We start from the raw sequence: 16,215 nt of genomic DNA on the forward strand, positions 1-16,215 counted from the left end.
ACTACACTTACCAATTTTGCTTGATATTACGTAGCTGCCAACAACCCTTCTTCCGTCATTATCAAGTAAAACGCTGTTGTTCCCTTTTGTTTGGAATAATTTACCATTCCGATAAAAGAAAAAGTAAAGTGTGTATTGAGACTGGGAGCTATCGTCCTTCCTCATGGAAAGACCATGGAAAATATTAGCTGGTAACTGGATGGCTGCTTCTACTTTCTGGAAGAAGAAAAAAGAATTATTATTGAGTGCAAAATTGTATATTTTACTTCGTACTTGGTATGTTGAACCTTTTGCAGCTCATAATGAAGCTATACAGGGATTAGGTGCAGGTGAGGAATCAGTGTCAAAATCTGCAAAAACATATGTACAATTTAAAAGAGAACTTAGGAAAAATACATTACAGTAGAACCTGTGTTTTACGTACCCTGATTTTACGTTCCCTCGATTTTACGCACGCTTAAAATAACCGATGACGTCATCATTTTCTTACATTGAGGGCGCAATTTAACAACAACAAAGCACACAAAGCCACAATCATGGCTGTGTGGTGAGGAATTCTGCTGTGTGTGGGACAAGCTACGCACGTGCATTCCCCCTAAAGCAGCGACTGTTTTTAATATTGATAGAAAACAATTATATTTTACACTTTATTTAAACATCGCACAGCCTGTATATACTGTACTTTTCTAGTTAGGCCTCACATCTTGCTAGGCCTGCTAGCTTGGCCTGAATAGTCTAGGCAAGGCCTAGCTAGTGACCACCTGCATACTGTACAGAAGGGATACAGAAGTAGGCAAACACGGCTAGCTACGATCTCTACGTATTTGGGGTCAATTTAAGGTCAACCTTGATTTTACGAATCCCTTGTTTTACGTACGCCTTTCGGTCCCGTACCGTACGTAAAATGGAGGTTCTACTGTATATTAAAACTCCCATCCCATTCCTATTGTAGTATTCAAGACATCCCAAACATTGTATAACCTTACCTATGACCTACAATGCATCAAAATGATTTCCTCAATTCACAACATATCTAATACTTACTTTTAGTCGACTATTAAACTGTTTGACCGTTTTATTTGCACTGTTACACGACATCTCAATATCTTCACCGTACGGTCTTGGCGTCTGTAGTTTCAAGGCTACACAGGTCATTCCCCAGAATCCATTTGTGGTCACATTAAATGTTTCAAATAAGATGTTGGATGAGGAATGTTCAAGGGATTGTGTGCTTGTGGAACTGGCAAACCTCTCCAAAGATAGTACAATCCTGTAAGAATTCAAATAATTCAGGTTACTGGTATTATACAGTGAAAATATAGATGGCAGCAAACATGACAAAACTGTCAAATATGGCAAACCTTTTCCAAAGAGGGTACAGTTCTGTAAAAATTTAAATATATAAAGGTATTTATATATTAAAAATATAGATTGCAGCAGACATTTTATAAAAGAATACAGTAGAACTTCAGGGGACACAGCTATTAAACAATGTAATAGTTATTAATTGGGTTGGGATAATTTGTTGGTTTCAGAATTGATTGGCTATCAATTGGGTCATATTAATTCTTCCATGGACAAATGAATGAGAATGTTTTGAATCAATCTGGGATAGAGCAATGCTTCAGCATTTTAGCATAGGCTAGCATTGCATTATTGGTTCTATTGGGGCGGGTGACAACACACCATATTCAATTCCTGTTTTTCTACACGTTTGCATTTAAAACGCAATCCTCAATGCAAATCAAAACACTGAGCTCTGTAGATTATCCAACAATCGATGGTTCCCACACAGGACACACGTATCTAATATACTTAAACGTTTGTTTATTGGTGGAAAAAAGTTGTGATGGTTGTGTTGAGTGTCATTTCCTTTTTTATGTATGAGAGCCTATGACTCAAACACTCAGTGTATACTTTTTATGCCCATGCTCCCGCCCCCCTTTTTTTCAAATTTTGAATCTCCCCTAAACTCTTCCATTTATTCATGTTTCTTCTTACCTGCTACATGCTTTACCCGTCTCCTGTGCGCCCTTCAACACCGCATCATTGACCTCCATCATGTTGCTGCCGATATTGATCATTGTACGTCCCAACTATAAGAACAATATATGTAAATGCCATGTAATTATTATAAATAGAAATTTAATAGAAATTAATATTATGTAAAGAAATTATTTTGAATATAAATTTTATATAAGTTGTCAAAAAATGTACGAAATTATTCTGATATAAATATATCTCATTATGTGTGTATGTTTTTAATTTATGAACTGTTTCTAATTGTATAAAAAATTACACAAACCAGAAATGGTGGAAAAGGGCTTATGTCGGGTTTATCTAGGTAAGCAGGCACGATATAGACTAGTTATTTGAAATGTTATATTTCCTTGTTTAAATAGTAATAAGCATAACAAACTAGGAATGAACATCTGTTAGTGGCAATGAGTCGCTGTTGGATTGGACTGAAATAAATCCAAATAACAAAGAAATAGAGAAACTTCAGATACAACTAAAGATTTATGTGAAAAAAAAAGTGTGACATGTGTGATATGGTAATATGACATCATCAGATCCATATATGGGCGCATTACATTTTTGTTCTCACATAAAGTTTACAGAGTAGACAGAGCTTATGCAACAAATAATGTTTAATTCTGTGTTTGATATTAGCATGTACATATACTGGCTGCAGGAGACATCAATTTGTTGCTGGTAACTATTAATATGTTGTTGTATATTATAATAGTAACGTGTCAACACTTTCATTTTCTAGTTAAGAATCATTGCGGCTGTATCCAAAATTCTAACAAATTCTACTTGAGCTACCTGCAATAAACATTTTCGAATTTAGCTCATAAATCTTAATGTTGTTCCTTAAATCATTCTGAATTTAATAAAAGAAGAAAAAAATCACTGAATTACGTTCTCAACAGTATTACCATCAATCAAATACTTATTATTGTAAATGGGTTTGGAAATTTGATGAATGCGATTTTAAATCCCTTAAGCAAAATTTACAGGAATGCTTTTAAAGTCTGTATTTCGAAAATAAATTAAAAAAATAATTTGTTTTTTCTTCTTTATATGATTCCTTACCTCCTGACTTGTGTATTGGATTATCTTCTCCATTGCATTGGCAACATAGATGATGTTAGCTGTGTCTTTGAAACCTGCAGCATCTGACGTTTGCATCTCAAGCTCTTGCGCAATAGCCAAGGCTTGCTCCGAGTTGCTACAACTTTGCTGCAAAAATAAAATATAATTAAAAATTAATAATAAATTAACCACATAAACAGTCTCTTCCTGTGACTTGCACTTCTTACACTCAGAGCCTAGCATCTGATGATGGAAGAGTGATTTTTTTTCAACCTTTATGAAACAGTTTGTAGTTTTCAAATAAAATGTTGATGTCATTTATTTATCTATTAAATTAAAAAATAATATAACATTTTTTTGTTTTCAATTTTCATGCAACTACAGTATAACAACTAATAAGGGGCCAGTGTCCCTGTCATCAGTCAGTGTACGTTGCGTGGATTAAATATGCCAGAGAACGCATTACCCTCGGAACCAACACTATAAATTCCCCTTAATAGAGGTGGACTCCAAATAGGGGACACCACTTCCTCGTTTCACAAGGACAGTTTCTCTTAGCAAAATCCCATACTTAAACTCAATTTTTATATCAACAGTTTCAATGAAAATTATTTTCATCAATAGATTAATCTGCATGTAATAGATTGAATTTTAGATAAAAACCATTCAAGATTTGATAAAAAAATACCAAATACATTATTTATTTATTGATATTGCAATAAATAAAACTAATAGCAACAACATTGATCACATTAATGATATGCCACTAATGACACTAAATGTTGCTTGTCAACATGTTGATGTTTGGTAATCATGAATAATGATCACAGATGCAATCGTCTCAACAGGACGAAAGCAATTAAGTAAACATAACAACACGTCGTTGAAAATTGATTACGATTAATGAGAGATAAATCAAGGAAAAAAAGTTTTATATACTGTACTGCCTTCATTCTGAATACAATTACTTGATTAATTGGCTAAAGTCCTGTCTACACTATTAAACTAGTTTGACAAAAAAGTGTGATGTGCCCAAATATGATAGTGATATACCCAAATATGGTAGTGATATGACATCATCATATCGATAAATGGGCACATCACATTTTTTTGTCACATAAAGTTTGATAGTGTTGACAGAGCATATTGTGTCTGTAGAAATGTCAATAGTTGCAATATGCACTCATTTTAAGAAATATAATTAATTTACATATGTGAAATAAAGCTTGGTTCCCACTTCGATGCAGCACAACGACGCAAGAAATTTGAAATTTCATCCAAACTGTTGCTTGTGATTGGTCAAATCATTTGCATTGTGATTATGTAAAGCGTTGCGTCAAAGTACGAACCAAGCTTAAATATAGTTCAGTGAGCGCTCACTGGCGTAACCTAGAGGTCCCAGAGCTCAAGTGGCTCCAGAGCATGAGCAGTCCAATGCAACTACCCAGCATTAGGAGTGCTACACCATGGACCTGTACACCATGCACCACTGGACTGTATAAAGCATGCTAATCATACAACCATCATCAACCACAACCATAAATCTTTAACACATAACAAACTCCAACCAAAACAAACTACACAAAATAAACATGTTAAGTACAGAAAACTAAACTTCACAAAGCACACTGTAATAAAAAGTTTTCAGCAAATTATCCGTCAAATTTGTCTTTTGTCTGTTTGTTATTTTAATGTTGAGCATCAAATAAATTCAATCAATTCAATCAATCAATCCACAGCCTACTTTAATACCACATGATTAACCTTTGGCTCACCTCTTAGGCTTAAGATGTTTTAGGAACATTTTAATGTGAGATTTTTTCAGTGACATATTGATGAGTATGCTAAGAATTACATGCTTTAAAACGGAATGTGCATCTTAAGATTATCATACAGTACTATGTAATATAAACGGTTTGTGCAAGTTTTCCTCAGATGGCCATTAAGTAAACAACGCATTTCTCACCTTTGAAAGACGCTGCAACGCTCTTGTTGTGCGGTCAACATACGCACACAGAGAAGTATCAGCAATGTTCCATTTTCCGTGTACATCACACATGCGTGTTGCATAGCTTTTGCTGGAATCACCTTCAAATGGGCAGCGTACACGGAATGCGAAGCCAGCAACCGTCTTGCCCCAAACAAACGTACCTGCAAAATTTTAGAAAACATTTTTTTTATTACTCCAAAGAATTTAAAGTTGGAGCAGCTCAGCTGGTGACCAGGTCCTTCATGTGAACAACTGCATTAAATATGTCTGAAATACAATAATACATTTTGTGATGGTGATTTAGAAAAGGTTCATCTGTTGGCAGGGAATAGTACGTAGCTGCTTCACAAAATAAATTTATAAAGCTCGGTCTACACTATCAAACTAGTTTGAAAAAAAAAAAGTGTGATTTGCCCAAATATGATAGTGATATGCCTAAATATGGCAGTGATATGACATAATCATATCCATATATGGGCACATCACAATTTTTTATCACAAAGTTTGATAGTGTAGACAGAGATTTGAAAAGTTGAATGAAAATAAAAATTATTTTTTTTCATTATATATCATTGATGTACCTTTACTATCCTTAGTCTCAACTTCGTCACAAAACAATGTTTTGTTCGATAGCACTTTAACAGTCACATGTTTATTAAGGTACCCTCGTTTTGTAAAAACATGGCACAGCCAAATTCCGTCGTTCTCACTTTGGATACTGCGAATGTCTACGCGGCTCTCGATCATCGTCATGTCCGGTAGGGTCTTCGTTATCAGTTTGACTCCAGTGCTAATATTGGATGTCAACCGGTTGTCATTGTGAACCCACTCAATTTTTTGCAGAGCTTCTTCAAAGTATGTCGCACGACATACAAGTTGGAATGGGTCACCTTTGACGACTAACTGTGTAGATGATGGATTTAATTCAAATATTGGTAACTCCAAAGGTGAATCTAGAAGATAATACAATTAAAAAGAAAAAAAGGTAACATTTACATCTCTTTCTATCCTAATTCTTATTTTTTTGCACAGTGTCAATTCAAAAACAAGATTTGTTAGTCATACTACTATTGGGCCAAAATCTACAACAAAAACAGAAGGCGCTATAGAAAAGTCAGTCACGCAATTTGCGACTAAACAAAGACGTTCATCCAAGATTCATCCAACGCAGAGGCCCCTGGTTTAGGAAACCCTCCTACCCTCGGGATTTTTTAGCCTTTTCAGCATATTTTAATTTAGTTTTTTCCTCTGGGCACTGGTAATAGACCCTATAATCTCTGAGGCCCCTGGGTTTAGCCAGTGAGCGCTCATAGCCGTTACGCCACTGAAGATAGGTCTAGCCCCATAGAAGGTGGTGTGTTAATAGATTTTCTCAAAATTTTGGTCGGTGGGAAAACAGTTTTTTTTAAAGATCTCACATTAACTTTTATCATTGGTTAATGTTTATCTGAAATAATGTCTTTCAAATGAAGAACCTCTAACAAATAAACATTTTTTTTAACCACAAGTGCCATGAGTAAAGTCACCCATTTCCACAATTAATGAAATATCTATTAATACTCACTGCAATTTAAATCTTTCTTTTTCAGGGAGTCAACTTCATCTTTACGATAGGATTCAGGGTATTGACAGACGGTTGTGTTTATAATCTTTACATTCTGATCTTTCTTCCATTTCAGTAACCATGTCATCTTGCAATCACACAGCACATAAGCTGACTGAAAATCACTAAAGAAAACACCATAATTAGTTAAAGACACTAGACCTATATTTTTTTCAGCCTAATTGTCACACACTACATTAATGTAAAAATAAATACTATATGGAACTATTGCGATAATTTGTTTCATCTTTATTGGTTAAAAATGTGAAAAATAATTTGATTCTAATAATTTAAGTGGCCCACATAAATACCAGAATGCATTACGCACGGATTGATATTTTCATATTGTGATGTGATCCATTTTAAACCATCATGAAAGTGTAAATAAAAAAGAGAATCATAACTTTTTAGAGAAAATACCAGGTCTTCCCTAATTTGTATGAACGGGATTCAGCCAAAAAAAAGGGAAAGACACTTTTAATCAGCAACGAGACAATGTCAGGCGAGGCCTATAGCTAGCGTACGATGTTCGCACGTTACAAAATTAACAGCTCAGGCAGACTGAATGATGGCACATTCTCATTTGCATTCATGTCATAGATGACAAGCAGAAAAAAGTCTTTTAATGATTTAATCTTTTCAAATTAAATTATAGAAATGAAACCTGACTGAAGAAGGACTCTATCCTATCTGTCTCTTGATGTATGTCAGGTCCGGAGGATATGAATCATTTACACAAGGAAAAAGAGGTGGGGTGGGGCTTCTGTATTAAGATGGTGGCAAGATAGGGTGTGGTTGCTGTATAAAATGGTGGCAAGATTGGGTGTGGTTTCTATATTAAGATGGTGGCAAGATTGGGTGTGGTTTCTGTATTAAGATAATGATAACGGTACATTGGGTGTGGTTTCTATATTAAGATGGTGGCAAGATTGGGTGTGGTTTCTATATTAAGATGGTGGCAAGATTGGGTGTGGTTTCTGTATTAAGATAATGATAACGGTACATTGGGTGTGGTTTCTATATTAAAATGGTGGCAAGATTGGATGTGGTTGCTATATTAAAATGAGGGTAGATACGGTTGATGTATTAAGATGGTGACAACATTGGGTGTGGTTTCTATTTTAAGATAAAGGAGGATGGTAGATGGGGTGTGGTGTCTATATAAAGGTAGATAAATACTGGTATCTATAAATATAGAGGTACAGATAAAGTGTAATGGTGTTTTTGACTTATAATTATCAATAGAAAATATTCTTTCTGAATGTAAATGAATGCAATCAAACTAAAACAAAACACTCTTTAACACAACATAATTCTAACTGGGAAAACGTAAGATGGAGTATTTTGACAGAAGTTAATATAAACAGGTAAAAATAGCACCATACGCATAAAAAAAAAGAAAACCACTACAAAAGAAATACAAAAACTACGGAAACAGCTGCAGCCTGAGGGCGCAACACTATGCGTTCCTTCACTATCCGGGTCACCTTAAATTATTTGAGGTCAATGTTTAAGCAAGCTATTGCATATGGCCTTATGTGATCCATAGATCCATGCATATCAAAGTTAAATAAAGTCTCTACAATGTTGACAAAATACATAGGATTGTGTTCAGTGATAGTCAATAAGGTCACAAAGTTGAAATTTAGTTTCATTTTAAAATTATTTGTAGCAAGTCAAAGTCACAAAGAATTTTTTATTTTAAAAACGGGTCACCTGACATGTGAATTTATAAAACAAAACATGTCAGTTAGCAGGAAAAGGAATTCAATGATGAAATAAATGTTGATTCTGTCAGAGCCATAAGTTACAATAACATGTGGTGTGCTACGATTTATGACATCACAGTCCAGATATCAAGTTTCAATTTTTAGATTTATTGAATTCAAAATTAAAACAATAAAAAATGTATTGTTGATTTATTAGCCACTTTACAACTTTAATTTCTTTTAGCTCATAACTTTCATGTTTCTGGTGTTTGTTTTGCATCATGAGTTGAATGTGATGTGTCTATATATGGACCTGATGATGTCATATCGCTACCATATTTGAGCATATCACTACCATATTTGTTGGGCACATCACACTTTTTTGTCAAACTAGTTTGATAGTGTAGAAATAGCTTTAGAGAAAGAGTTTGACAAATAATATACTACCTGTTGACCTACTTACAGTGTTTTTAAATTTGGGAGACTGTCAAAACAACCTTCTGGCAAGCGAGATATTAAGTTGAAAGATAGATTTCTATAAGAAAAAAAAATTGTTTAGTACAGAATAGCTTTCAACACGATTAGAATCGTAGAATTCCAATTAAGGGAATGCACTATTATGTAACAATCACCCATTAAGGGGACACCTTTGGGACCCAACAAAATATCTTCTTACTGAATAAGCATTAGATATTGTTAAGCTCTGTCTACACTATCAAACTAGTTTGACAAAACAAGTGTGATGTGTCCAAATATGGTAGTGATACAACATAACATCATCATGTCCATATATGGGCACATCACATTTTTTGTCACATTTGATAGTGTAGACAGAGCTTAAAACATTTCTAATCGTTGATTTTATGTAAAGTGTTCCTTTAATAGGAGTGACCCCTTAAGGGTCATCTCTATAGTGGTGTCCCAAAGGAGAAGTTGAGTGTAGTGTCATACAAAAAGCATCTCTCTATACTTACAATTTCTCAAGGCTAACCAATCCATTGAATAATGAACTATTAATTATTGTTCTGAGTTGATTGTTGGACAAATCCCTAAAAGGAAAAAAAACAATTGACATTAAGAAATGGAACTTCTATGAGATGACTCTATTAGTTATAAAATTTGTTATAAACCTGTATATATCATTTTGTAGTGAACATTATAAACATTATGATGCTTTCAGAATGTTGTTGTTAGGTTAATCTCGATATCTCAGTGCAAGAAATCTCTTTGTGGAAAACAATATTCGTTCTTTTTATGAATTTTTTAGGCTGACAATTTCAGATTTCTAACCAGAATTATGAATAGCAAAAACAGAATGTCAAACTGTATATATGAATATTTATTGTTAGATTCCAAAATGTATTGTAAGTGGGGAGAGGCACTATACTGTATGTCAAGAGATTCTTGGTCCTCTCTCCACATTATACTTAGTATGTTTATGGACAGTTTATGTGAAATAAATTTAAATTGAATTGAATTATTAAAGGCAAAACAGAAACTGATAGTAAATGACTTATAAAAACAAAATAATTAAAGATGATGATTTCCAGTTAGCAGACTGATGTGGTTTAAATCTCATGAAATTATCATTCTGTCAAAAACATTTTACTAAACATGATCACTTAAAGAAACAAATCACTTTCATTAGGGAAAGTTAAGGACTAAAGCTCTGTTTTGACTAAAAAAGTGTGATATGCCCAAATATGGTAGTGATATGCCCAAATATGATAGTGATATGACATCATCGTGTCAATATACTATATGGGCACATCACATTTTTTTGTCACATAAAGTTTGTCAAACTAGTTTGATAGTGTAGACAGAGGTTTAGGAAAATGTTGTGTTAATCACAACTTATAACATAATTCTGTAAATTATTATTTTGCGGTTTGTTTTATTTAGCTACCACTACGAATAAAAAAGTTATTTACAGTGAGTATTGTGTTATATAGAACAAACAGTGGTTTTTAATTGGAGGTTCCGTAGGTTGAAAGGTTTTAATTGAAAGGGACATAATATAATAATAAAATGAGTGTTTTTAACTATCAAAAGCGGAGTGAACACAAGAAGTAAGACACCTGGACTCGAGAGACATGAGTAAGCAAAAAGACACTTGTTGTTGCGCTGAAATTGCATCAATAAATAGTCACATGGCAATATCTGTCTAGCTTTGCTAATAATGTTGTTTGACGGCCTCGGCATAATCTCCGACAATGACCACGTTTTTCTGTCGTCAGTCGGATGGCTTACACGCATTACGCGGCAGTTTTCGAACATCTGTAGGAAGTGATCGGTATCGTAAATGCCACTGCACACGTAATGCAAGTTGACGTGATGGTAATAGGCAAGGATGGATAAATACTTGGCCCGCATAAAAAAATCCACACCTCATGTTCTTATGTTTTAATTTCATTTTGCACATGACAAGATTTTTATCAGGAGAGTAAAAATTCACCTCTACTAACTGAAACCTGTGACTTCATAATTGCTTTTAAACCACATGTGTCTAGTCTCATTAGAAATAAGATTATGTTGACCTTACAGTATAATCATAAAAATAAACATTCTATAAATATACAATTTTAAGGATTATTGTATTTTGCCTTTAATATGTTAATACATGTTTTTTAGTGTATCACTGTATGAATAACTTATTCATATTAATTTTACTATTATTAAAAATTGTTATTACTTGTTTGATTGATTATACATTAACGTTGTATAAATATTAATAAGCATTTATGAATATTTGCTACACAAATATTTAATAAACATTATGGATATTCATTAGTACAAATATTTATTAATATAGATAATTATAATATTCAGTAAAGCTACAAAAATATTTACTAAAAATCATGTTTATTCATTACAATTTACATCTACACAAATATTGACTAAAAAACATGAATATTCAATAAAGCTACACAAATATTTACTAAAAAATCATGAATATTCATTAAGCTACATAAATATTTACTAAAAATCATGAATATTCATTAAATCTACTGTACACAAATATTTACTAAAAATCATGAATATTCATTATTAAGCTACATAAATATTTACTAAGCTAAACAAATATTCATTAGTAAGAGTACATAATGTATGTTAGCCTGTGGATAAGATCAATAGCTAATAGTAACAATCAACCATAACACTTCAAATCCTAAACTTCTGTGAATTTTGCTTTCGGCCACGCATTTCTGAGTAGCAAAGTGTGCACTTGAGCACGAGAACCGCATTTTCTTCTCCGTCTTCTTGCCCATCATTATCATAATGCCATAATCTAATCAGTTTTAGTGCTTACTTTAAAAAGCTAAGATTGTCTTTAGATGTAATAATCTTTAATATCAACTTACTGTAGAAAACTTCACATTATTTTTATTACAAACAACCATTTTTTAATATATTAATACTGATGCTTTATATCTCACTTGTTCTTATTATTTTTTATAACCATGTTAAACGGCCAACAAGACAAGTTTACTTCAACGTTGGTCCTCATTTTATGCTTTACATATGTGTATGGCATTTAATGAAATAATTGTTTGTTGAATAGGACCCTTTCATGTTAACTAAAATCTTTACAAATCAACACTCCACTACTTTCAAATAACATAATACCAAAGAACTTATAACACAAGAATCTCCTGTTCGTCCGAAGCGCGTAACTATTTCGAAAGGCATTGTGGGATAGAATAGAGCTATGGGTGGCGCCATTGTGAGCTATGGAGTAGGGCGCCCGCATCAAATTAGAAAGTCAAAATCATAGAGGGGATCTGCTAATGCTCTAGGGGGGATAGAGTAATTGACTGAGGAGTAGGGCGCCCGCATCAAATTAGAAAGTCAAAATCATAGAGGGGATCTGCTAATACTCTAGGGGGGTAGAGTAATTGACTTCCTAGTTTGGAGGGGGCGCTGCTCCATGCTGTGAAATGGCGTCGCCCAGTTTGACCTTTTAACCCTGTACTTCCGATACTGTGTTTTGAATGCAAATTGAAGAACAGGAGATTCTTGTGTTATAAGTTCTTTGATAATACTTACAATCGTTTTAAATTCTCAAGCTGTGAAAATGCATCTGGCTCAATAGTTGATATTCGGTTATTACTCAAGTCCCTGAAAAATATTAAGAAACAAAAAAATTATATTTTTACTCTTTTGCTTTTCACAAAAATTGCATCCGAAATACTGTACAACAATTCCTAATTTTGTACATTTATATGTGGAATTGTTAGAAATAAAAATTAGATTGAACTGTTAGTATTGAACTCGGGAATATGTAGTTACAACAAAAAACACTATAGTATGCACATTTCTAAATTATAGATTGCACTGCAATTCAATTGAAAGTGTTTTTCAGAATACTGTAGTGCATTTGATATCTTAACAAAGAAATACAGACAAATTTGACACAGTAAGTTTATAATTAAAAAATATCACTTATAATAGCAAAATAGTTAAGAATGTAAGCTAATTAATATTAATGTAAAACATTGGTCACAATGATTCAAGTTCAACGTAAATTATTATTTAACGCGATTATAAGTAATAATTTGGTTAATTACAAAAGAACATTCATATGTTTATTAATTATTAGTAATTACAAATTATTTACTCAGTATTTAAAGAAGTTATGGGACAAATATGGGATATAATCCAACCATGGGATATAAATGCACTAAAATATTGTCAGAAAAATGTAATGGAAAATGCTTATAAAAAATAATTACATCACACCTATACTTTTTAACAAAATTAATTTCATAAATAGGTGAGAACGCGTGATTTTTGACGATTTATTGATCTCACACTATAACCACACATGAAGCTTTCCAATCCCAAACATCTCGTTACCACAATACAGTACTTGCGCTTACTTACAATCAATAATAAATATATTTCAAAAAACTGCAAATAGTAAAAATTTAATCTGCTAATTTCAAAATACCATCCAAGGGGAAATATAAAGTTTTTAATGGAACCGCATTCCTACTAAATTATAAATATAATTATCCGATGACTCGTTCCGTAAGGACATCATATTTTATAAGAATTCATGGCATAAAATCCCAACTGATCTGTTTAAATTAATTCTTATAATTTAAATTCATTTTCTTTTATGAAATTAATCTAAAGACGTTTTAATATGTTTATGATTTACAGGGTGTCCCAGACAATCTACAGCAGCATTGAAATACTGAGAATTTTGTCTCTTATTTTAGATTTTTATAACCATACTTGACAGGTGCTATTTTATATACTTTAATAAAACTTTCAAAATACATCATCGCAGGTGTTTTAATATAATAAATATTCATAAAGTAATATATTCGTCTTATCTGTAGATTTGAGTTGTGTAGTTTTGGTTTAAATGCACAATGTATTTCAAACCGATTTCAGATTTAGCCAAAGATTTTGCGTAATCTTTTAACACACTCTTAAGCTAGTACTGTACTCTCATAAGAATATGATATCAATGTAACACACTCAAGTTAAAAATAGAAGTTATATCTGAAATGTTATCAACGATAATAAAATGAGATAACATCAAGCAATTTATGAAACTATATTAGACTGTAATATCGCTTTATTATTCCGGAATTAATGATACCTTGGTTTAGAAATGATGTAAAGAAATCGGTGAAAATAATACAATAACATAATCCAAAGAAGTTCATATGAGAGTCTGGATCCTTCAGGCTATGATCGTTATGCCGTGATTGTTTATTAAAAACAACTTTTTAAAAACCATTATCATTTTAGCGATAAACTATTATCTAATTTGAGAAAATATCAAATTTCAGTTTATAATCTTAATTTGGTTAAGAAAACTCAAGCAATAAAATTACAAGGTTTTATAGTGTTTGTGAACTAAATTGGCTAAAGATGTCTACATATGTTAATGTTGTTCAATTTATAAAGAAAAAAGATTGTCCCAAAGCGCTATCAAACTAGTTTGACAAAAAAAGTGTGATGTACCCAAATAAGGTAGTGATACAGTATGCCCAAATATGGTAGTGATATGGCATCATCATTTTCATATACTGTATGGGCACATCACATATTTTGGTAACATAAAGTTTGATAGTGTAGACAGAGCTTAATAAATAATATTCCTCTCAAAAGAAAAAGCTATGACATAACCAAGAATCTTATAATGGAATATTATAGTCTAACATCCTTAACACCCACCACAAAAACCTTCCCTTCATTTTCTATTCAATTCAATATTATTTTAATTTACAATAGATTGTTTAGTTTCCCATATTCAAACACAATGAATATAAGAAATGCCACTAGGCACATACAAGAAATGACGATCCACGCTTTTCTTTTTTCCAATACAGTGTTAAATGAATAAGACGTGATGAATGATGAACCCTTGGCAATTTGATGCGATTAAAAATAATTCAACTTCACACGTTTGATGGTGCAGTTAAAACGTATTTCAACGAAAGTCACACGATAAATTGAATGATGCGTAGATAACCGCTAATGATGGCCATATGTATTAGAAGCCGACCTACTTTTATCTATTGTTCAAAAAAGAAGACTTTCTAATATCACTTCATTATGGTAATATCATGAATATTAAGTTGACCTTTGACATCAAGGTACTGTAAAAAGGTTTTGTTTGAATACTAAGTTCTTATATTTTTATTTCAATATTTTGGAATCAATAATTCTTTGGATACCTACTACAATTTGTAAAATACCGGTTTAATTATAATATTTATGCTTCAGATAAATACTAAAATAATTTAAATAAAATATTTGTTTCAACAATAGTTAAATTTGCAACATTTATTACAAGACAGTACAGGGAAATGAAACTAGAATACGGCTGTGATCAAAATGAAATTACAGCTTTGTCGGGTGTTTGTAGAAACAACCTGGGAGTTAGCACTATCAAAGAAGCTGCCAAGGCGTCAGGTGAAGGTAATGCATTTACAAAGTAATAAAACCCACAACTGTAAGATAAAATTGCATTGCACGTCACACAAGCATTAAATTTGCATATTGAACATGTACATCAACAGTGTTGTAAATCATGTCATTCCTTAAAATTCATGTTATATTATTATGAGTTTGATATAATAACAATGTAACCATCACTAATTCGGTTAAATTAGGTTTTACCATCCCACGGTGACAATCAACCTGATTGAGAGAGTGGGTTCAAAAGATACCGCAATCAAATCAAAACACATTAAAAATATTGCCAGGTTTTTAAAATTGTGAAATATGAAATATGCCCGTTTTCGTGTTTTAGTACGCCCCTGGCAGTCATTAAAATTGTTATATATTTTCACTGAAGTTTGATTATGAAATAGAATACTAAATAATATATGGGAACACAGTACAGTATATGAACTAAATACAAGTAAATATGTTATTGTTAGGAATGTATTATTAGGAGGATTAAACAAAGGATTTGGTACATGAAAAGCCAACAGTGATGAATTTTAAAGTTAACCATAAATGTTTTATAAAAATTCTGGATTATATCAATGTGATAGGTTAATGTGTTGTAAACGCAATAATATACTGTTACTCTGTCTGATATAACCCTGATACATACAGTTCAGTAGGTACAGTCATGCAACTTTCAGAATGTAACAATAACATTAGGCAAGCGCTTCCTATCGGAATATCAGAATTAGTGTTTGAATTGAGCTGCTATGTAACTCTTCAACCTTGTCCACACTATCAAACTTATAAGACAGTCCACAATTTAACAACGAAAGACCGCAATTTAACTCTGAAAAGACTGCAAATTAACTCTGAAACACTGTAATTTAACTCTGAAA

General features: G+C 32.4%; 1 protein-coding gene across 2 annotated transcripts in view; it reads right to left on the bottom strand.

Annotated features, from left to right (window-relative positions):
* Positions 1 to 16,215, bottom strand: part of LOC140046215 (adhesion G protein-coupled receptor A3-like) — a 49,274-nt gene that overhangs the window by 7,066 nt on the left and 25,993 nt on the right. For both annotated transcript variants that reach the window (XM_072090781.1, XM_072090780.1), the window contains exons 4-13: positions 12,449 to 12,520; positions 9,376 to 9,450; positions 8,865 to 8,936; positions 6,654 to 6,817; positions 5,671 to 6,042; positions 5,066 to 5,250; positions 3,100 to 3,246; positions 2,002 to 2,096; positions 1,045 to 1,270; positions 12 to 216 (exon numbers count right to left, since the gene is read on the bottom strand). In XM_072090781.1, the coding sequence (XP_071946882.1) occupies positions 12 to 216; positions 1,045 to 1,270; positions 2,002 to 2,096; positions 3,100 to 3,246; positions 5,066 to 5,250; positions 5,671 to 6,042; positions 6,654 to 6,817; positions 8,865 to 8,936; positions 9,376 to 9,450; positions 12,449 to 12,520 (1,613 nt within the window). The remainder of the gene's footprint in view (positions 1 to 11; positions 217 to 1,044; positions 1,271 to 2,001; positions 2,097 to 3,099; positions 3,247 to 5,065; positions 5,251 to 5,670; positions 6,043 to 6,653; positions 6,818 to 8,864; positions 8,937 to 9,375; positions 9,451 to 12,448; positions 12,521 to 16,215) is intronic.

Source organism: Antedon mediterranea, chromosome 4, assembly GCF_964355755.1.
Source record: "Antedon mediterranea chromosome 4, ecAntMedi1.1, whole genome shotgun sequence".
Taxonomy (NCBI): domain Eukaryota; kingdom Metazoa; phylum Echinodermata; class Crinoidea; order Comatulida; family Antedonidae; genus Antedon; species Antedon mediterranea.